The sequence below is a fragment of the Astatotilapia calliptera genome, chromosome 3 (genome assembly GCF_900246225.1).
Source record: "Astatotilapia calliptera chromosome 3, fAstCal1.2, whole genome shotgun sequence".
NCBI lineage: Eukaryota > Metazoa > Chordata > Actinopteri > Cichliformes > Cichlidae > Astatotilapia > Astatotilapia calliptera.
This window is the reverse complement of record NC_039304.1, coordinates 1926799-1948283: the sequence shown is the minus strand read 5'-3', so window position 1 is coordinate 1948283 and position 21485 is coordinate 1926799. Positions and strand designations below refer to the sequence as shown.

The following is a 21485-nucleotide window of genomic DNA, read 5'->3' as shown; positions in this document are numbered from 1 at the left end:
GGTGTAGCCTGGTCTTCTTCACCTGTCCTCCTTCCTCCACAGAGACACGCAGAGGGAGAAAGAAGCCCTTGTGTTGTATGACCGTCTGTGTTTTTACTTTCCCTGATTGAAGCCGCTGAAAGACCTCCTGTGGGTCGTCTGGCTGAACCTGCTGACTTCCAGTGAAAAATCAGAGCTCATATCAGAGCGCCGCCTTCAGCTGATCTGGTTCTGTTGCTCCGTCTGAGGCCTCCGTGAGTTTCTCTGTCTGCCGGAGTCACCGAGCGGTTCTGATGGTTTCAGGGGTTTGTTGAGCTTCCAGTGGTTGTGGACGCGAGTGCACAAGTTCACGCGGTTTTCCAAACGCTTTTTCAAAAGCTTTCAGAGACACCTAGGTGTTTTCAAAAGAGGTCGTAAAAGACGTGATTTTTAAAAAAGACTTTAAGGAGCTCTGGACACGTGGGATGTTTTCAAAGGGGCATTTTAGTAAAATTGAAGAGTTTTTGCATTAAATACAAGTGTGTTGGAGGCATCTGAGTGGCTGAGAGGCTTTGAGACACCTTGACTGATGATTTGAAGGCTTCAGGCTGACTTTTAGGAGGTTTTAAGCTTTATAAGGTTGGAAGAAGCTGTTTTACAGGTGGTTTGAAGAGCATTTAGGAGAACTTTGGAGGAATTTCTAGGGAATTTAGGGGCCTTTTTAGAGGTTTTGAAAAACTTATAGGAGGCTGCTGGGACCATTGAGTCTGAAAAGATTCCCAAGTGGCATCACTGCTGTTTGAGGAACTTGTTGATAACCTCGAGGGGTTTTACAGATAACTTTAATGCAGTTTCAAAACATTATATTTTATTTTTAAGAGGAATCGAGGGACCTTTAACACATCTAGGCTTCAAAGAACCATCAGGAGGTTCTTGTGTTCTTACATTACCAGTTTGTTGTGGTCATTTGGGCGACTGTTAAGAGGCTTTTTGAGATCTTTAGAAGGTTGTGGGGGTCCATTGGGAGTCTCATGACTTGAAGGTATGTTGAGGACCTTAGGAGGGTCTTTTAAAAGGTTTTAAGCAAACTTTTAAGAGGTTTTAAATAACATTTGCAGCTGTTTTAAGAGGTTTGGAAACACTTCTAGGAGGCTGCTGGGATCTTTAAAACGGTCCAAGAAGTCTCGAAAGGTCCCAAGTGACGTCAGTGCTGCTTGAGGACGTTGCTGACAAACTCAAGGAGGGTGTTTGAGGAATGTTTTAAGGGGCACAAGCAAGCATGTCGTTGGAGCATTTGAGGGGAGTGTGGTGACTTGCCTGTAGAGGACTACGTCGAGGTTTTAAAGGAGTGCTCAGTAGGTTTGCTGAAGACCTGCAGTGGGATGAACTTTGGGTGATTTTTAGAGGATGTTTTATTTGCCCAGGACTTGCTGACTGTTGCTGTCTGTGTTTCAGATGTGCTGATGAACACCAAGCTGGCCACATCTGACCTAAGATGGACGAGCTACCCTGCTGATGACTCGCAGGTACACATCAAAGCTAATCTGTTAGCTTATAGCTAACACTCTGCATTGCTTTGAATGAAAAGCTCACCTATGATCCGTCTCTGTCCTCAGTGGGAGGAAGCGAGCTCGAGGGACGATCAGCAAAACACTGTGCGGACCTATGAGATCTGCACCATCACTAGCACTTCTTCCTATTGGCTGAGGACGCGCTGGATCCCTCTGAAGGCGGCGACCACGGTCTACGTGGAGATCTGGTTGGTGGACATCACAGGTCGTTTGATGTTGATTAACGCGGAGAAATGAATATAAGCTCTGAACGTGTCGACGCAGGTTTTCCATGATGGAGTGTTCCAGTCTGAGGCAGCCGTGTAAAGAGACCTTCAACCTGTACTACTACCCGTCAGAGGCTGACGACGCCACGCTCACCAGCCCGGCCTGGATGGAGAACCCCTACATCAAAGTGGCGACAGTCGCCGCCGACCACCTGATGCTGCGTGACGCCAGGGGCCGCCCTAATGTCAAGGTGCTGCGGCTGGAAGGACTGCGTAAGGCGGGGCTTTACCTGGCCTTCCAAAGCCAGAGCGCCTGCATGGCGTTGCTCTCTGTGCGTGTGTTCTACAGGAAGTGCCCGCCCCTGCGCCGCGCCTTCGCCTCTTTTCCTGAAACCGTCCCCCACTCGCTGGTGGAACAGGTAACCATAGCAACAGTGGAGTCTAGCGTTCTTGTACATAGCAAGCTCACCTTTGAGTTTAAAAATAAAAGCACTGTAACTGAAGCTTTTGTGTCTACGAGCTTTTATTTTGACATTCTGCTGCAGGCTCAGGGTGTGTGCGTGGAGAATGCCGTGACGCCGCCTGGCGAGCAGTCACAACCTCCCAGCATGCTTTGTGGTGAAGACGGGGAGTGGGTAGGACAGCCGACGTCCAGCTGCGCCTGTCGTCCTGGATACGAAGCAGGAGAGACCGACGTACGCTGCAGAGGTGAGAGTGCAGTCCATAAAACAAAAGACCTCCTGTTAGTTTTCAAAGTAAAAGCGTCATCACTGAGATGGAACGAATGAATCCGGCACATTCGAAGGCCCGAGCCGAGACCTCGGGTTCACCGTCACGACTTGAACTCACTAACAGCTCCGACCATCATTTGTTTTACAAAGTAAAAGCTTCTCCTGTGCGCCGCTTCATTATCAGCACTTAAAATTCTTCGTGGTCAGAACTGCGAGTCCGAGTAAACAGAGAGGAGAAGCTGGAGGCGATTAGAGGGAGAGAGAGCGACGTGTTGACAGTGTGAGAGCGAGCAGAGCAGGGGCCCCAAAGTAAAGCAGGATAAAACTCAGCAGTAATCAGATTACTCTCAGTGTTACAGCTTTACTCAGTAAACACTTTAAATCTGAGGGAAATGGAAACATAAGAAAGTGTTTCTCTTCCCCACCATGAGCTCAGATCACAACGTTTGTTTACATATAACCAGATTATAACCAGATTACAGTCGTTGTCTTACGGCGTGTAAGAGGATTCCTGAAACGTATCAGTAAACAAGGATTACTGTTTCTGTAATCAGCACAGGCATCAGAGGAAGCCGTCACTTCCACAATAAGACCGCAATTGTTTGACAATAGACATCACACTGCTGCCAAACATTACATTTTGTAATGTTTTTATTTATGATTGTTATTAAAGTTATAATGAGAAGCAAACTGATCTTAAGATTAAAAAGAGTCAAAGATTTATAGACAAACAATCTGAAATAAAAAAGCTTTAATTGTTTATATTTTGGTATAACTGTACCTGACTGTCTGACTGTGATACAATATTATTATTATTATTAGTAATATTAGTCCTACAAATCTTATTAAAGTCAAAATAGTCACAATACAGAAGTTAAATCACTTAAATTACAAAAGGTTTTGAAGAAAAAAGTAAAATGGTGTTGATGGAGTTTACAATAAAGTTTGTTTAATATTGTAACAAAACAGACAAATCTGTTGTGTATTAGTACATTAATTGTTTCAGCAAATCAGCAGTTTTATTAAAACTTGCAACATGTTGAAAAATAACTGTCAACAGTTACAAATAAATGAATGTCTCAGTTCATCAAGGTGATTACAAACAGCTGTTGTGTTTTTATACGAAATTCAACTGAATTTCTAAAACTAAATTGTATTTATTAACAAAATTAGTAGAAAGTGAGTTTTTAAAAGTGTAAACGTAATATTTTTATGAAAAACATCCAAAAAATGAAAATGTATTATTTAAAGAAACTTCTGTTTTAAAGTTATAACGAGTCAAATGTTAAAGTCCTTTAATTAAGAAACATGTAGATTTAATTTAATGTTATAAAAACATTTGTTGCGTTTGAACTGAATATAATGAAAATAAGATGTGAGATTTTAGAGAAAAAGAGTTGAAAATATGTAGGAAACTTTGACCGAGATTAAAGAAAAGAAATGATCATTTCTCTGATTCTATCCTGAAAGTCAATGTTTAAAACGGTTTGTTAAAAAACAGGCACACTTAGGACACTGTTAACAGTAACTATAGTAACTATTGTTAAGTAAATGACAGGAAGCGGTGTGGGTCACAGTAGAGGAGTGGCTGTGTCAACAAGTGTTCAGCTTCTTACAGTGAGTTTATAATCCACTTTTCACACACAGTCACAAACTGCTGCGCAGTGACTAAAATCACAGTCTGTGCAAACGAAATATGGTTCATGCTGTTATTCATGAAGCTTCACACCAGCTGAAAAACAGAGAAGCACGTGATTATTTGTCATTAAGATGTTCCTTTATTTATTTTCAAACGTAGCTGAAAATTCTGTTACTTTTAGGTTTAAAGTTGAAAGTTTTAGGAGATTTCTAAAATAGTTGTGTTACACTTTGATAAATTGTTGTTAAAGTATTCGGGGAGTCTCGCGCCGTGCCGGCTCCTTCACGCCGCTCAGGCGTCCTTTCAGAATAAGACTGGCGGTGTGGGGGATGGTGGAGGCCTGAAGGAGAAAGTTATTATTGAGCTGTCGTTGAAGTCGTGTGCAGCTGTTTACTTTAATGAGTAAGTGAGAGGGGTTGTGGGTAAACTGCAGGAGCAGCTGCTGCGGTGTTTCTCTGGAGGAAACGCGCTGTAATCGGAGTCCGTCCTGCCTCCGCGCTCGCCGCACGTTTCCGTCCTGTTTCCACGCTTCCTCTCCTCTCCGCCATCGCCGCGGGATGAAAGCAGAGCGAGGTCGACGCGGGCCGCAGACGGCTTGGTTGTCCAAGTTTCCTGTTATTCTGTGTGAGGTCAAAGGTCAGCTGACTGCGAGCGGGAAGCGCTGCAGCGGCGACAGCAGAAGCAGCGACGTCCTCTGCTTGTCTCTGCTTCTGAGGGAGGGGGAGGGGCAAGAGCCAGGCTGAGTGAAGAGGTCAGAGGTTAACTAGCGCTGCTTAAGCAGAGTGTGTGCATGTGTGTGTGCTTACTCCCGTGCTTGGCAGGGGAGGCCAGTGATGACATCATGGCAGCACTTTCCACATCCTGTTGAAGCCAAGGTCACTTCCTGTCTCTTATTGTCTGTGAGTCTGCACTCCTCCCTTCATCCCTTCATCCCTCTGCGGTGTTCCTGATCCCAGCTCTGAGCATTACTCACATTCCAGGCCAGAAACCCACAGAGCCAAACCTCTCTGCTTTCACTCTCTGCTCTTTTTAACATAATCATGTGTTCATTCTTTAATATTTCCTATAAATGAACCATTTTTAGTTTCCAACCATTTTTAAACCTCAGTGACAGAAATCGACCTCTACGTCACAAACATGTTTCATTTCTAATAAAAGGCTCCAGATGTTCATAAACATCTGTTTGCTGGAGTGTGCATGAGCAGGAGAGGCGGGTGTGTTTCTTTGGGACTGTTTGATCTCTTTCGGGGACGACCACTGACGGGTTTGAGCTGTTTCTGGACACACTGAGCTGCTTTTACTGCTTCGAGGTTCACTGTCATGTTTGAGTGGAACATTTGCTTTAGTTGGGACTCGCTGGCACGCCTGATACCTTCATTGTTGGTTTTAGTCCCATTGTTCTGAAGCCTCGTCTTTTTAGAGCCTGAGGCCAGGAGGCAGCAGCCTGTGTGAGCTCTGACTAACAATACAACAGCTCAAATCTTCTCTGACTGACTCAAACTGGTTGTGTTCAGACAACAGGTCACATTCAATGTTTTTACGGTTTGTAGAACTAATTATTACTAAAAGCTCTTTATAAATGCAACTGCAAAGCAGTGTGACTACATTTTATTGCTTCAAAATAATGTTCGTATAATATTCGCGTTTTGGCTGCTGTCACGTTCAAATAAAATTCTGGAATTTCACACAAAAATGGAGCCCAGCTGTCTTTTAGTCCAATTAACCTCACAGCAGTTTATTATTGGTCAGATAATTGTATTAGAAATGCTCCAAAAGGCTCCAACGGCACAAATACAATCCAGAGGTCCAGTTCAGGCTGCCTGCCATAGAACCCACATCGCTAATAATTTAAACTTTAATCCTTTTTTAAGCCTAACCAGTTTAAACAGGTGCGGTACAAAAATAGTAGACCCCCCCATAGATGAAGCAATAAACATCCAGTGCATTTACAAGCAGAATTAAATGAAACCTAATTAAAAAGTAGAGGACCAATAACAGAGCCCTGTGGAACCCCACCACCTGTGAGAAAACACTCTGATGTCAGCTCTGGTTTCTGTAATGCACATTTATCTGAGCTTTTTACTGCATTCAGAAAACAGTTGTTTGGATGTAAAACGCTTCAGGTCATACCTTCAGAGGCTTATTATACACGTGTAATCATGTTCTTTTTACTTAAACACCCTGCTGTTCTCTGCACTCTATGATTATACCTGGTCTATTGTTGATATAGGCCTGACTCATTAAACCACAACACGTCGCTCTGTGTGTAACTGAATCTTGTTATTTTTTATATCAGGTTGTAAACATGCTGTAGAGTTGAAATTTTAACATGGAAGTCTATGAGCACTGGCACGCTGCTGGAGCCCCTAGTGGACAATAGAGGAAGTGCGGTTTTTGTAGCGCTTCTGGAGATCTGATGTGTGTGCACATGTGGGTTCAGGCTAATCGTGAAGGTGGACAATCCCATATGTGTGTGTGTTTTTAGAGGTGAATGCTAATTCTAAGCCTTTGTCTCCAGCCTGTCCGTCCGGTCATTTTAAAGCCGAGTCAGGACCTGTTGGCTGCAGCTCCTGTCCAGCCAATAGCAACACAAGAATCCCAGGCTCCGCCTACTGCCCGTGTCACTCTGGTTTCTATCGAGCCGACTCGGACCCGCCGCACAGTGCCTGCACACGTAAGTCCCTCTGCTTTTCATTTAATTTTCTTTATTATTGTAATTTCTGACAACACTGAAACCTCTTGTCCTACATTTCCCATCATGCAGCTGGAGAGTGTCTTTCACTAGGACCTCGCCTCTAGTCTCCACAGACTGACGTGATGTAATTTGTTATTAAATAATCTGGAGACCACTTTAAACTCTGTGTAAACTCTGGACCACAAACACACACACACACACGCGTGCACACACGCGCGCACACACACACACACACACACACACACACACACACACACAGGGCTCTTTGCCAACAAGCCTCCACGCCTCTTTAAGTACCCCGACCCACCCCTTTAACTACATCCCCTCAGGCAACAGCAATTAGGCAAATTAATAGGCTCATTACCTCTTTGTGCTTGTGTCCGTGTGTGTGTAATGTCGAGGTCTTACAGGTAACGACTGCGCACACGCACACACACAGGTCTCAGGTTACTCTGATGTTTGTGTGGAGGCAGGAAGTTCTTATCTCTCAGCTCCTCCATCAGTCTGCAGACAAAGAAGAAAAACTCATTACGCAGGAATGAAAACAGGCCGCCTGACTCTCAGGTATCAGCCTGCCTGAGAGTTGCTGCTCAGGGAAAAAAACGTAGATGATGTTGAGCGTCTGACAGGTGATACTCAGCAGGCACTGACCTGTGACCTTTGACCTCCGCAGAGCCTCCCTCGGCTCCTCGCTCCCCGGTGAGTCAGCTCAATGACACCATGGTGACTTTGGAGTGGAGCGAGCCACTGGACCGCGGAGGACGACATGACCTGACCTACAGAGTCCTGTGCTCCACCTGCGGGCCCGCCACTGCCACCAAGGTACGCCACCGCCATCTCTGTCACCATTAGCACCAGTCTGAGCTGTCAGATCTGACCCCGCCCCTTTTCTTCTTTCTCCTCTTCAGGTCACTTCCTGCTTCCCATGTGGCGACAGCGTTCTTTACCGGCCAGCGCAGAACGGCCTGACCCAGCGGCGTGTCGTCGTCTGGGGGCTCCGCCCACAAACAAAGTACATCTTCACCATCCAGTCGCTAAATGGCGTGTCTGCACTCAGCCACTCAGAGCCAGCCTCCAGCAAGCTCAACATCACCACCAGTAGAGATGGTACAGATACACACTACATTACCCAGAATTCTTTCGTGCACACAAACGTAATGATCAGTGAATGATGGTCTGTGTTTCTGTAGTTCCTCCTCCAGTATCTGGTCTGAGGAGGGTGGAGGCCTCAGAGAGCAGTCTATCTTTAGAGTGGAGCGTCCCAGTTGTGCACAACCAGTACAAGATCCTGGACTACGAGCTGCGCTACAGCCCTGAGGTATACACACATGCGTGCATCACTAGGACCTCTATGCTAAGTTAACCCTGAAGTAGGGCTGCTCAATTAATCGAATTTTAATCACGATTACGATCTGGGCTTTCAACGATCATTAAAAATGACTGAGCCGATTATTAGCCCCTCCCTCGTGCTTTACTCTTGCGCTGCTCCGTGTGGCAAATCGAGCGCACCTCTCTGCATTTCGAACACGCGTCACAACAATTAAGAGGACCCGAGGGAAGCTCGGAAAGCTAAGCAGAAGTTATTTGGAGAGGAGAGTGACTGCCGTTGGTTGAAAAGAGAGGTAAAAAAAAAAAACTTCAGTGGTGTGGAAACATTATGGGTTCACGGAGTCAGACGTGGATCAAGTAGACATAGTGTGTAAACTTTGCTACGGTGTTGTAGCTGCACCACAGAGCAACACTGCAAAGTTCACTAAACACAGATGTTTACATTTTTCATTTATTTCTTATATCGCAAACATTTGCACTGTTATCAGTATTTGCACACTATTTTATATTATTTTTAAAAGTCATTATTCAATACATTGTTATTGTTAACCCTTTAAATCCCTGTAGAACCGGAACCGCGTAAGCTAGCGCAATAATTTGTTTTGCATATGAAACCGGAGGAGTTGTACTTACATCTGATGCCATCAGCTTGTCCTCGGTCACGGTTTCCTTCCACATAAAGCTTTGCAAAAATTGCATAAAAAGCGCTTGCAGGAACAAAAACATAATATTCCAGAAACACGCTTTGCCGATCCGATCAGCTGTTTGTAACACTTCCTACGTCCATCAGCACGAACTATAGCATGTCCGCCATGACCTGCCTGAAACAGGAAGTGACGTCATTTTCGCGGAAAATGTAGTTTTTTACTTGTAGGCCTTAAAAGCCTATACTGGTGTTTTTATAAGTCATGTTTGACTTTTCTGAATAGTTTCTGGGATGCTTAGAACTCGAATTGCACTGCTGGAAATAGTTTATTTTGATGCACCTGCTGTTTTCTTTGCAAATTTGCATCATAGGATTGTTTTTTGTTTTTCCTGCAGTATATAAAAATTGATGTATCTCCAAAATAAAACTATGAAGACACTCAAAATAAATTTCCTGTTGTAAACTATTCTTTGCAACTTTTTTGTATTTAAAGTTTTGAGGGATAAACCTCTTAAATTTCTCCAAGTAGAAATATATGTAAAAAAACAAAAACAATTTTTAATTTTTTTGTAGTTTATTGCACTTTTTCGCAATTAATGTAGTTACTATGGACTTAATGCATACATATTATTAAAATATGGGCTATAACAGTTGTATTGATGTATAGCAACAAAAATGCTCCCACTAATGGCACTACAGCATGTAAAAAAATAATATAAGCTCCGGCCGACTTGGTTCTATGGTAGGTCTTAAAGGGTTAAATCTCGTCAAATAATCGAGATCTCCATTTCAGTGAAAATAATCGTGATTATCATTTTTGCCATAATCAAGCAGCCCTACCCTGAAGTTAACCTGGGCCCTGAGTCCATGTGAACTTCAAACCGAAGCCTTTTTTACGTTCTGTCTTTTAGTGTGTGTTTATAAAATATATCTAAAATTCCAAGAGCGTACTTCTTTGTAAAACATTCCATCTGGTTTTAGCAGGATCATCTTTGTAGAACAGAAATGTCTGCATATGTTAACTCTCTCACACACACACACACACACACACACACACACACACACACACACACACACACACACACACAGATTATAAGGGCAGATTAGATACGTTGTTTAGTCCTGTGAGGACCTTTGTTAATGCGTGTCACTAGGACTCCTGCGTTACTCTAATGCCTACTCTTAACGTGTCCTTATCAGGATGGTGAGGAGTCGGTAGAGTGGCAGTACGTGTTCAGCAGGTCTTCTTCTCTGGTGCTAAACGGGCTGCAGCGGGCGACGAGATACCGGGTGCAGGTCCGCGCTCGCTCTCAGGCCGGTTACGGCTCATTCGGTGCCGAGACCGGCTTCAACACGCTGCCTGACGGTACGAGGTCGCATGCTATTACATTTTCTTTAGAGTCTGAGAGGTGAAAACACTGAGATTCACTCCTGTGTGTTTGTTTCCTGGGTAGGTGTGTCCCAGCTGATGGTGACTGGAGTCTCGGCCTCTTTGGGGATACTGGTGCTCGCTGTGGCGGCCATAGTTGGCGTGTTCTGCTACCGGTGAGTGCGTGTGTTCAGGATGCACCCTCCCTGCTCCCCTCTGCAGAACAATAGAACACACTGACCTCAGGTTCACACACACACACAGAGCAGGGTGGGACATGTCGACTATATTAAGATGGAGAAACTCGACACTGTGAGAGCGATGGCGAGATACGGCGAGATAATCACATTCCTGAGAGAGCGACAGAACAAAGGATGTGTGTGTGTCTCCTGAGGAAACCAGAATCCCGCAGCTGCTCTGAATCTAAACAGCCGTCTGTACCTGTCTGTCTGTCACCAGGAGGAAGAGGAGCGCGCACATCCACGACAAGAGCGGCCACTACCAGATGGGGCAGAGTGAGTCTGACAGCCAATCAGAGACAGAGCTACAACTCGGCCAATGAGCCAGTCTGATACAAACGGTTTTAAATGAACGCGGCCGACTGACGATGATGATTGTGCTGTTTTTGTAGCGATGAAGGTTTACATCGACCCGTTTACCTACGAGGACCCAAATGAGGCCGTGAGGGAGTTCGCCAAAGAGATCGACGCCTCCTTCGTTAAGATCGAAGAGGTCATCGGAGCAGGTAACCCACACCTGTATGTCTGCGTGGTGTAAACTTCTGTCACGGGCAAACTCCGCCCTCCAAGCCATAAGTTTTTGATGAAATTCTCATCAATCAGACCATTTCGGGTGTTTTAAAAGAAACTGTGAATGCTCAGAGAATGTTTTTACGACTCCAGGAACCTTTTGAAGGAACGTCTGTGCAGCTAAAGGTTTTAGAGACGTCAGCCTTTTTGGGAATGCCAAAAACCTTTGAATGGTTTCGTGATTATTGTAATAAGTAAATCATTAAAGATTCAGGAACACATTATTAGTGGATATGGTGGCGTATATTTTGGGAATCTTGAGGAATTTCTCTGGGATCTGGAAGCATTTGTGGATGCTGTTCACCTCTGGAGCTTTGTTAGGGAGTCTGCACGGAGGCAGCAGCACGACAACAAAAAGCCCAAATATTTTCTGTTGTTTCTGAAAAGCCAAAACAAACTTATGGGTCTTAATAGGACTTTTATTTTGTAAAGTCTTCCAGATGTGTTTGTGACCTTTGACCCCCTCGAGAGCGGAACATTAACTTTCCCATGATGAGGCGAAGCTGTGTTCGCACTAAAAGAAAACATCAGATGTCATTTGTTCTCCGTCATGAACCCTGTTTTATTAAAAGTAAACACGCCACGTGCGCGTTTGTGCGCGAGTGTGTGCGAGGGCGTGAGAGAGCGTGATTGATTGAGTGTGTGTGCAGCTACTGTAACAGTAGTGCTCTCAGTGATGACATTGGTGAGATGTAACTGGATAGCGGTTGCTGCGGAAACAAGGGTGCAAACTTTTCACCGCCGGCTGGCGAGCGCGCTCAGACACACACGCAGGCCACATGTGCGTGAGTGCTGAGGGAGGTGTTGACGTGCTGGTATGCGCTAATGAGCCTTAAAGGAACATTACACCCCTCCAGTATCAATAACACGAGTCCTCTTTATTGAGTAGATATGGGGCTGCGCGGCGTTGAGGGTTCGGCCCTGCTGCGATTGGCTGTTTTCAGGTGACCGTGTGACCTCATTAGTTGCTCTGACACGTGGAGTCCCTCAGGGTTCTGCTGTGGGTCCTCTACTGTTTCCGTCTTCAAAGAACGCAAAGATCTGCCTCCACTTAGGGAAACTTCGTTGCCTCCGGCTGGCGTGGACTCGCTCTGCTCTCACCTTAGACGACACTCAGCGGCAGGTCTGTGTTTGGATTCTGGGGCTCTGCTGTCAGCCGATCTCTGCACCTCCAGATTTACATCCACCTGAACCTTTTTACACTCACTTTAAGCTCCACCTCCACCCTCTCATTTCCCGTGACCCCGCTCTGTCTGATTGGCCAGCATCCCCTCAAACCTCCTCCAGCTTTTCTTACCTTTGCCTATTAGATAAAACGAGATATGAGGCTGTTGTCTTCTAGCCTACAGGTGGAGGTGAATTTGGCAAGGTGGCTTTTCTTTTCTCATATTAGATATTTCTATGACATTAAGCCTGAAGGAAAACAAACACCTGGGAAAATACACCTGTGGAACGTCAGGTCATTACATTGTTGTTATGACTCGGCTGGATACACCTGGGCAGGAGTATGACTGTTTATTTTTACATTTGCTGTCATAACCATAGCCAATGTTACTACGTAATCTTTCATCACCTGCCCATGTGATTGTTTTTTAACAAAAATAACACCACCTCGGTGTTACCTTCCCATTTCCTGAATCAGGTGAGGACAGGTGCACAGACAGTGTTGTGTTCAGTATATCTGAAATCTTTTCACGTGGCAGTTTTATCATTAATCTGGGGATTAAATTTGAATAAATTATCCCCAGTGAAATACAGGTGTGTTCTTCCATTTGAATTGTAACTATTGTAAAAGTAATGTAACCTGTGCCGTATACCTGTACAGGTGAGTTTGGCGAGGTGTGTCGTGGTCGGCTGAGGATCCCGGGCAGGAAGGAGAACTACGTGGCCATTAAGACCCTGAAGGGTGGCTACACGGAAAAGCAGAGGCGGGACTTCCTGTCGGAGGCGTCCATCATGGGACAGTTCCAGCACCCTAACATCATCCACCTGGAGGGAGTCATCACCACTTCCTGCCCCGTCATGATCCTCACCGAGTTCATGGAGAACGGGGCGCTCGACAGCTTCCTGAGGGTGAGAGGGGGACAGTCACAGAGCAGCAAACCTGTCTGACCTTTTCCCTGTCTGACCCTCTACCTGTCTGACCCTCTACCTGTCTGACCCTCTACCTGTCTGACCTTTTCCCTGTCTGACCTTTTCCCTGTCTGACCCTCTACCTGGCTGACCCTCTACCTGTATGACCTTCTACCTGTCTGACCCTCTACCTGTATGACCTTCTACCAGTATGACCTTCTACCTGTATGACCCTCTACCTGTATGACCTTTTCCCTGTCTGACCCTCTACCTGGCTGACCCTCTACCTGTATGACCTTCTACCTGTCTGACCCTCTACCTATATGACCCTCTACCTGTATGACCCTCTACCTGTCTGACCCTCTACCTGGCTGACCCTCTACCTGTCTGACCTTCTACCTGTCTGACCTTTTCCCTGTCTGACCCTCTACCTGTATGACCCCCTACCTGTCTGACCCCCTACCTGTCTGACCCTCTACCTGTATGACCCTTTCCCTGTCTGACCCTCTACCAGTATGACCTTCTACCTGTCTGACCCTCTACCTGTATGACCCTTTCCCTGTCTGACCCTCTACCTGGCTGACCCTCTACCAGTATGACCTTCTACCTGTATGACCCTCTACCTGGCTGACCCTCTACCTGTCTGACCTTTTCCCTGTCTGACCTTTTCCCTGTCTGACCTTTTCCCTGTCTGACCTTTTCCCTGTCTGACCCTCTACCTGGCTGACCCTCTACCTGTATGACCTTTTCCCTGTCTGACCCTCTACCTGTCTGACCTTTTCCCTGTCTGACCCTCTACCTGTCTGACCCTCTACCTGTATGACCCTCTACCTGTCTGACCCTCTACCTGTCTGTTTTCAGATGAATGATGGCCAGTTTACCACCATCCAGCTGGTGGGGATGCTGCGCGGCATCGCAGCAGGAATGAAGTATCTGTCTGAAATGAGCTACGTCCATAGAGACCTGGCGGCTCGTAACATCTTGGTGAACTCCAACCTGGTCTGTAAGGTGAGGGTGTGGCCCTGCACACCTGTCCGCTCGACTAATCTAAACAGATCTGACAGTTGTGGTTTTGTGTTTTTCAGGTGTCAGATTTTGGCCTGAGCAGGTTTCTGACTGAAAACTCGTCAGACCCGACGTACACCAGCTCTCTGGTGAGTAACTGTCACAGTCTGTCTCTTTATGATTTCTGATATCCTTATCTCAGACACAAAGGCCACACCCATCTGCTGTAAGGGACAGCCAATCAGGATAAAGTTGGCTTAAAGGAAAGAAGATGAAACGGGCTCTTTGAGACAGAGGATGACTGGGGGGGCTGGTTTCAGATAAAGGTTTACTTTGAACTGTGAATCATGCAAAGCTGCTCAACTCGCATGTTGTTGCTACAAGTTGAGTTTTGTCTCTGGTCATTACAGCTCTTAACAGGAAGTCTTTTATTCATCAGTAGATGATGAATGTTGTCTTTAAGACCTTCATCATCAATCACGTCTGTCTGGTTGGTCTTTCAGCTCTGTTTTGGTTCTGCTGGAGATCCTCAGGGTTCTGGTCTCAGTCCTCTGTTGTTGAGCATTACCTGGGTGCTTTTATTGTGAAATTCGGTTATTACCTGACTGATCCAGTCTTGTTTTTTAGGGCGGCAAGATTCCCATTCGGTGGACGGCTCCTGAAGCCATCGCGTACAGGTGAGTGCCAGTACTGCAGGCTGGCGTAGTGGATAAAGGCTTCCTCTTCTTATTGTTATTATAGTGTTCTGTAGATAATCATTTGATGATTTTACTGTCTGATTGCAGGAAGTTCACTTCAGCCAGCGACACGTGGAGTTACGGGATTGTCATGTGGGAAGTGATGTCATACGGGGAGCGACCGTACTGGGACATGAGCAACCAGGACGTAAGGAACAAAGTTATACATTTAAAACTTGATTGTTTGGAGGTTCATTGACGTGAAACTACGACTGAATCATTAGTGCTCATTTACAATAAAAGAAGCTGAAATTATTCCAGCAAAGGTGTCCAAAGCTGATGGTTAAAAAAGCCGTTTCATCAGAATGACAGAGTGCTCACTGCCTCTCACGCTTCTGCTTCATCAGGTGATAAACGCCATCGAGCAGGACTACAGGCTTCCCCCGCCGCCGGAGTGCCCCGCCTCCCTGCACGCGCTCATGCTGGACTGCTGGCAGAAGGAGCGAGCCAACCGGCCGAGGTTCTGCGACGTGGTGGCGTCCCTCGACAGGCTGATCCGAAACCCCACCTCCCTGAAAGTGACGCACCCAGAGGCACAGAGGTGAGGCTCGATGAAGGAGAGGGGGAGGGGGCCGGAGCCGTGGAATGTCATTCAGGCACCAGCTGGTGGGTTCGGGGTCAAAGGTCAGAGTGTGGTAGGGAGACAAAGGAATGTGGGGCAGCCAGCTGTGTGATTGACAGCTGTTTACACAAGCAGGTGCACATTCCTGGATTAAAACTCCAAATGAAGCCGTGTCCTCCCGACTAGGGGTGGGTTTTTATAATCGATTCATCGATTAAAATCGATTCTGGCTTGGATAACGTAAAATCGATTCATTAAAATCCTGAATCGATTTTTTAATATAAATTTATTTTGCCCAAAATGCCAGAATCTCTGGTGACATCTCAGAAAATTTCAAGAACCACCAAACAGTTAAGACAGTAAATGAGAGCAGGTACACAGATTCTGCACATAGACTTAAACACACAGCGCGACCCGCGGATCAGAATCAGTTAGATGTCGCCTTTCTCACAGTCGGGGCTGAAAGCCGACAGCTCGCTGATTCTGATCTGTCGGTGGGTCGGCGCTTTGTGTTCACGCCCTTTATGCGCTGATTCTAAAGCTGTTAGTTTGATCTCTCTCCAAACAATATTGACCGAACCAGCAGCAAAAGAAGATCCAAACGCTTCACACAAAATCGTCATGAATTCACTCTTTTACTGTTTTGCTTCCACCGCGATGCACAGCTCTCTCTCTCCCTCTCTCCCTCTCTCTCTCTCTGTACTTCAAGAACAGTTTCCCTTTCTTCATTAGTCGCTTGCTTGTTACGCACAAGTCTACTGTTGCTTACAGCGCTGTCGGCCACTGTTTTTTTTCCCTTTTACATTCTTCCGAAATGAAAACCTCATTTCTGCTGTTCAATACTGAACAAATTTAAACTTTTTAAAATTATTCAAAATGCAAAACGCTTAACGTGTCTCTAATAAAACCGCTGTAACTTCAGAGGTGATGTTCATATGTTGATTAATGGTTTTCTTTCGTTTTTGATGTACTGCAGAATATTTTTATAAAATCCCAGGCCAGGAAAATCACCTTCATGTTTTTCTGTGTTTTATCTTCAGCTACTTTGACACAAAGGCATCTGCTGTGATGCTCACACCTGTGATAAAGTCTTGCGTGTATCAGCTTCCTTTTTATTGATACAAAAATATGTAAATGTACTGAACTGAATTATAATATTTCTGACTGTCAAAATTTCCCAGATTTAAATCGAATCGAATTAAATCGAATCGTGGATCGAATCGATTCGGGACCTTGTGAATCGGAATTGAATCGATTCTAGAAATCAGTGACGATACCCAGCCCTACTCCCGACTGTCCACCTCCTCTTTCAGTGAAGGAACATCAGAGACACGAGGAGGAGGAGGATGGAGATCAGTGTCAGATAAGAATGAGATTGTTTTAACGGCGAGAGCAGAGGCGGCGTGCATGTTTGTGCTTTCTGAGAGGAATAAAGTTCCTGTAGTTTGTTAGCAGCAGATAGTAAAGCAGTACCACGGGTGGAGCAGCCGCTCCTCGTTCTGCTCCGCAGCCTCGGGGAGCTCACTGTGGGCCTTTCAGGTTCTGGTTAAACTGTGCAGACCAAACAGGAAGTTAAGTTTCAGCTCGCCTTACGTGCATGAGTTCAGTTGCTGGGTATTTTGGAAATTCACAAATATTTGCCAAAGGGCGGAGGAGGAGTAAAGTGATGCGAGAATCTCAGTGCGAGGCTTCTGTGACACAGCGTGAAACTATTTTTTCTCTCTTTGCCAAAGTGGACATATTTTCACTTGCACGAACACGTATGTGGCACTGTTGCCTGGCACGGATTTCAGGTTGTTTTGAACACACCGTGACAGCAACCCTCCATAGCAGGACGAGGACCTCCACCTGAGTCCAAGAGGTGGAGGTGGTCCATCCACCACAGCAGCTGGCCAATCTGCCGAGAGAAATCGGAAAACAGGAAACCTCTGGGATCAGTGGTTAGCAAGGACTGAACTTTCAAAATAAAAGCAGGACAAGTCTCCTGTATAATAAGTTGAAGCAGTGATGCAACACTGTAAAGAAAATAATTTAATACCATAAAACCATCAGACTGGGTGTGACGGTGTGGTGGAAACCAGCAGGGATGATTTTATCCTGCTGTGTGACACGATCCTTCCTGATGTTCAAAGTAAAGTCATGTGCTTGGATACAACATGGTAACATTTCTGTCACATGAACACAAACGTTTTCACATGACTCCGGTCTGTCTTCTCCATCATCATTAAGTATGGGTGCCTTATAAAAGCAGACGTTTCAGCCGTTTGTTGGTCTGAAGCTTTCAGATGCAATTTGCAAACAATTCAACATAATCATCACAGCAAATTAATCTCAGACTCTGCAGTTAGATCAGGACTGAAAGTGTGAGGCTTGTTTGGAAGAGCTGACAGGAGAGAATAGGCAGGTTTGGAAACTATCTGAGAAAACTCACAAGACAACGTCCCAGCCTGGAAGTGTAAAATACACCATCATGGTCGGAGAAAACCAAGTTGACCATAAGCTCCTATTGCGGAGTCTGTCTGACAGCCAAAGCTGGGTCATGAACGGGATAATGATCCCAAACACAGCAGCTCCTGGGAAAACTTTCTTCTTTACACCAAATTACACGTCTTTGATTTTAAGACTGAAAAAGGGGTTAAAATGTAAACCTTAGCAGCTATATTTAAGACCTACATGTCATTTTAAGGGTTTCGTGGCTTGAAGCCAGCACGCTCTGCTTATTTTAACCTCAACCATAACAGAGAGAGAATAAATCTCACGCTCACATATTCATGCCACATATTTTATAGGCTGCAGGTCTGAACACGCTGCTCTAATAATGACTCGCTGAGGAATGTCATCGTTCACATCTGCCCTGTCCTTTCAGCCTGTCCCATCCTCTGTTGGACCAGCGAGTCCCGCCTCCTCTGTCGGCATGCGGTTCGGTCTCCGAGTGGCTCCGAGCCATAAAGATGGAGCGCTACGAGCAGAGCTTCCTGCAGGCCGGATTCACCAACCTGGACATCGTCTCGCAGCTCAACACTGAGTAAGACACTTATTCTTTCTGTGATTGGCTACCTGCCAGTCATCACTCAGGGAAACCAAGCTCTATATTTGTATTTATTTATTTGCATCACCCTCTTTCTGTTTCCATAGAGACCTCCTCAGAGTGGGCGTGACCCTCGCAGGGCACCAGAAGAAGATACTCTCCTCCATCCAGACGCTCAGGATACACAAAGCTCCACCCACCATGCTCTACTGACCAATCGCAGCCTGGTCACAGCACAACACTCAAAATGACCCTGACGCTGTCCACCGTTGTACCCGATCCAGCCAATGGGAACGCTTTACAGCCTGAAACACTAACTGATGCAGTTTCAACCAATCAGAACGAAGGAATGAGATGACTATTCTTTGACGGGCTGGTTGAACCTCAGGATTTCTATTGGCTCGTCTCGCTGAACCACATCCCGAGGTTGCTTGTTTTTTTAAATCCACTCTGAACAGCAGAGCTCACAGAAATCAGCCAATCAGCATCCAGCACAGAAAGGATGTTGGAAGACTTTGGAAACTATTCCTTATGTGGACTCTTCTGATTGGATGTTCCTCCACTGTAAAGACTAAGCTCCGCCCCTTGCTGGGAGCATAGCTTTCCCAGCCTGTTTGATGGCTGGATTTCCAGGGCAGGAGGCTTTTCCACTGAAGAAACACCAAGAGAGAAAAATTACAGGCAGAAAATGACTAAATTCTGCTGGAAACACAAGCAGGATACTTTGGTTTGTACTTCCTGTAGAAGAAACAAACCCTTTGCAGGATGCTGCCACTGTGACCGCACAGACCTCAGAGCCTTTTAAAATGAGCCGAACGGGTTTTACGGTGACGTGGACGGTGTTTGAGTTTCTTCAAGCAGGAATCTGAACACACGTGTTTCTGAATGACATCTTGGGAATGTGGGACATGCGGGAATTCCAACGCACCGGTCGGTAATCTCCCTCTCAGTGGGATTATTTCCACACCAGCGTTCAGGACCATCTGAAGGGATTCGTGATGTGACCTGTCAGCATGTTCTAGCAAAGTTTCAGCATCATACTGTTTGTAATCTGTGAGGAATATTCTGGGTTGCCTCAGAAAACACCAGTGTACTTTTCAAGGAAGTCTTTGGGAATGTTCGCTCCCTGCTCAGACCAGAACTTCTCCAAATGTGACTCATCGGGTGCTGAAATTCTCTGGATTAAGGGAAGTCATGTGGGAGTATTTAACTGTACACACGGTAGTTTTCTCAATCAGACTGAAAGTTTTTTAAATTGTTCGGTGCCTACAAACGATCGAAGCCCACCTGTAGTGGGTTTCTGTGTTGTGAACGTACTCAAGTGTATTTTGTCCTCCAGCTGTAAGGCATCCATCATCTACATGATCTCCCCTTTATAGACTCAGCTCCCTGTGGCCTAAACGTACGTGACTGTCATTTATCAGCCTTTCACGTGTTGGGATGAAGCCACTGCAGGTTTAATGTTTTAAGACCATTTTCCACAGGAAGTGAAAAGCCATTCAAAGCTTCAGTGTTGGACACGAGGACTACGTTTGAGGACTACAGCAGACATCTTTTTGTTTAATCGTGAACTATTGATGGTTTTGTATCGTAGCACTTTTTTTTTGTACCTGATATTTGATCGTATTTTTACACAAAGCAGGAGATCAGAGTTTTTATAGTAAACCTACATTTCAGGCGAAACGTCGTCTTCACTTTCTGAAGAGAAACGTATAAAAGCAATCTGCCTTAGCTTTCACGGAGGCGAGTGAGACGATCCAGGTTCAGGACCAAAGATCACATCTGCCCACTGGAGCGAGACTGTGCGTCTGCCTCGCTACATAAATGTTTAACGGCGGCCCACAAACCAGCTCTTCCACTTTTACAACACTAACATTAACCATCAGGCCAACATTTGGCAGTTTGCCTCTTCAGTCTCTTCTGTTCTCCGGCCAAACACTCATTAATGTGAGGAGCAGTGTTTGTTAGCGATGCTTCACAGACAGGAAATACCTGAACGCTGCCATCACCTTCCTCACAGAGCCACCATTGTGGTCATCGTCTCAGGTGTAACTCCAGCAGACGATGATCAGCCAGTTAAAACCACCGAACTAATCATGTGACCTGGAGGAGATTGTCCACTGCAGTGTTTCTGCAGAGGTTTGCATGCATGCAAAGGAGCTACACGTGTTCTCCTACATTTTAAACGTCACGATAAGTCTTGTATCCTGTCGTTGCAGAGCAGTAACCTGGTAGGAACAGACGAGACTGAAAAGGCCTCTGAGATCAGAGCTGACTGAAATATAGAACAAAAAGAAGGGATTGTTGGCTGTAGATCAGGGGTGGCCAACTCCAGGCCTCGAGGGCCGGTGTCCTGCAGGTTTTAGATCCCACCTTGGGTCAACACCCCTGAATCACATGATTAGTTCGTTACCAGGCCTCTGGAGAACTTCAGGACATGCTGAGGAGCTAATTTAGCCATTAAAATCAGACACATCTAAAACCTGCAGGGAGGCCTGGAGTTCCCCGCCCCTGCTGTAGATCCTTCGGTTATAGGGTGGGACTTTTGGATGGATGAAAACATGAAACTGCCAAAAGGAGCTGCCGACATACTTTGGTGGGCCTCCAGCTGGAGGCTGAAACATCCAGTAAACCTTCTGTCATCCGAGTTCTGATCATCAGGACTGAATCACCATGAAAAGTCTGAGTAATCCACTTCTAATGGTATTTTTACTGAATCGCATAAACTGGTTCATTGGTCCATTACCTGCCAGTCAAAGCACTAACGGGCCAATAACAGCTCCTCTTTGTCATGCCTCCTTTCTGTAAGTCACAGTGTTGCATGATGGGAGTTTGAGTCAGTGGCAGTCCACCATCGATCCACTTTCATTGGACAGACAAATGTAAACACTTTGTTTTGGGAAACAAATTTTATTTAAATGCGTAATTTTGAATGTTGTGAACTCAGCTCTGCCTTTTATACGTCCACACTAATGTATGAGAATATTTTTATTGTTAATAATGTTGTCATAAAGAAGGATGTCCACTGGGCGAGGGAAAACTCCAATAAAGATGCCCGACGACACGTCTGCTGCCTGTCTGTCTGCTTTACGTTAAAACCAGGAGAAAACTTTTACTGTGCCAAACG

At 45.6% G+C, this 21485-nt stretch overlaps 1 protein-coding gene across 1 annotated transcript in view; it reads left to right on the top strand.

Annotated features, from left to right (window-relative positions):
- LOC113015903 (ephrin type-B receptor 4-like) overlaps positions 1-20732 on the top strand; it is a 36095-nt gene extending 15363 nt beyond the window's left edge. Inside the window, exons 2-21 of the mRNA XM_026158276.1 lie at positions 1414-1484; positions 1575-1717; positions 1794-2154; positions 2281-2443; positions 6624-6779; positions 7474-7622; positions 7709-7907; positions 7991-8118; positions 9976-10141; positions 10230-10320; positions 10604-10659; positions 10776-10889; positions 12779-13026; positions 13888-14034; positions 14112-14180; positions 14659-14708; positions 14817-14916; positions 15116-15309; positions 18197-18355; positions 18466-20732. Of these exons, the coding sequence (XP_026014061.1) occupies positions 1414-1484; positions 1575-1717; positions 1794-2154; positions 2281-2443; positions 6624-6779; positions 7474-7622; positions 7709-7907; positions 7991-8118; positions 9976-10141; positions 10230-10320; positions 10604-10659; positions 10776-10889; positions 12779-13026; positions 13888-14034; positions 14112-14180; positions 14659-14708; positions 14817-14916; positions 15116-15309; positions 18197-18355; positions 18466-18571 (2870 nt within the window). The 3' untranslated portion in view covers positions 18572-20732. The remainder of the gene's footprint in view (positions 1-1413; positions 1485-1574; positions 1718-1793; positions 2155-2280; positions 2444-6623; positions 6780-7473; positions 7623-7708; positions 7908-7990; positions 8119-9975; positions 10142-10229; positions 10321-10603; positions 10660-10775; positions 10890-12778; positions 13027-13887; positions 14035-14111; positions 14181-14658; positions 14709-14816; positions 14917-15115; positions 15310-18196; positions 18356-18465) is intronic.
- Positions 20733-21485: the final 753 nt, after the last annotated feature.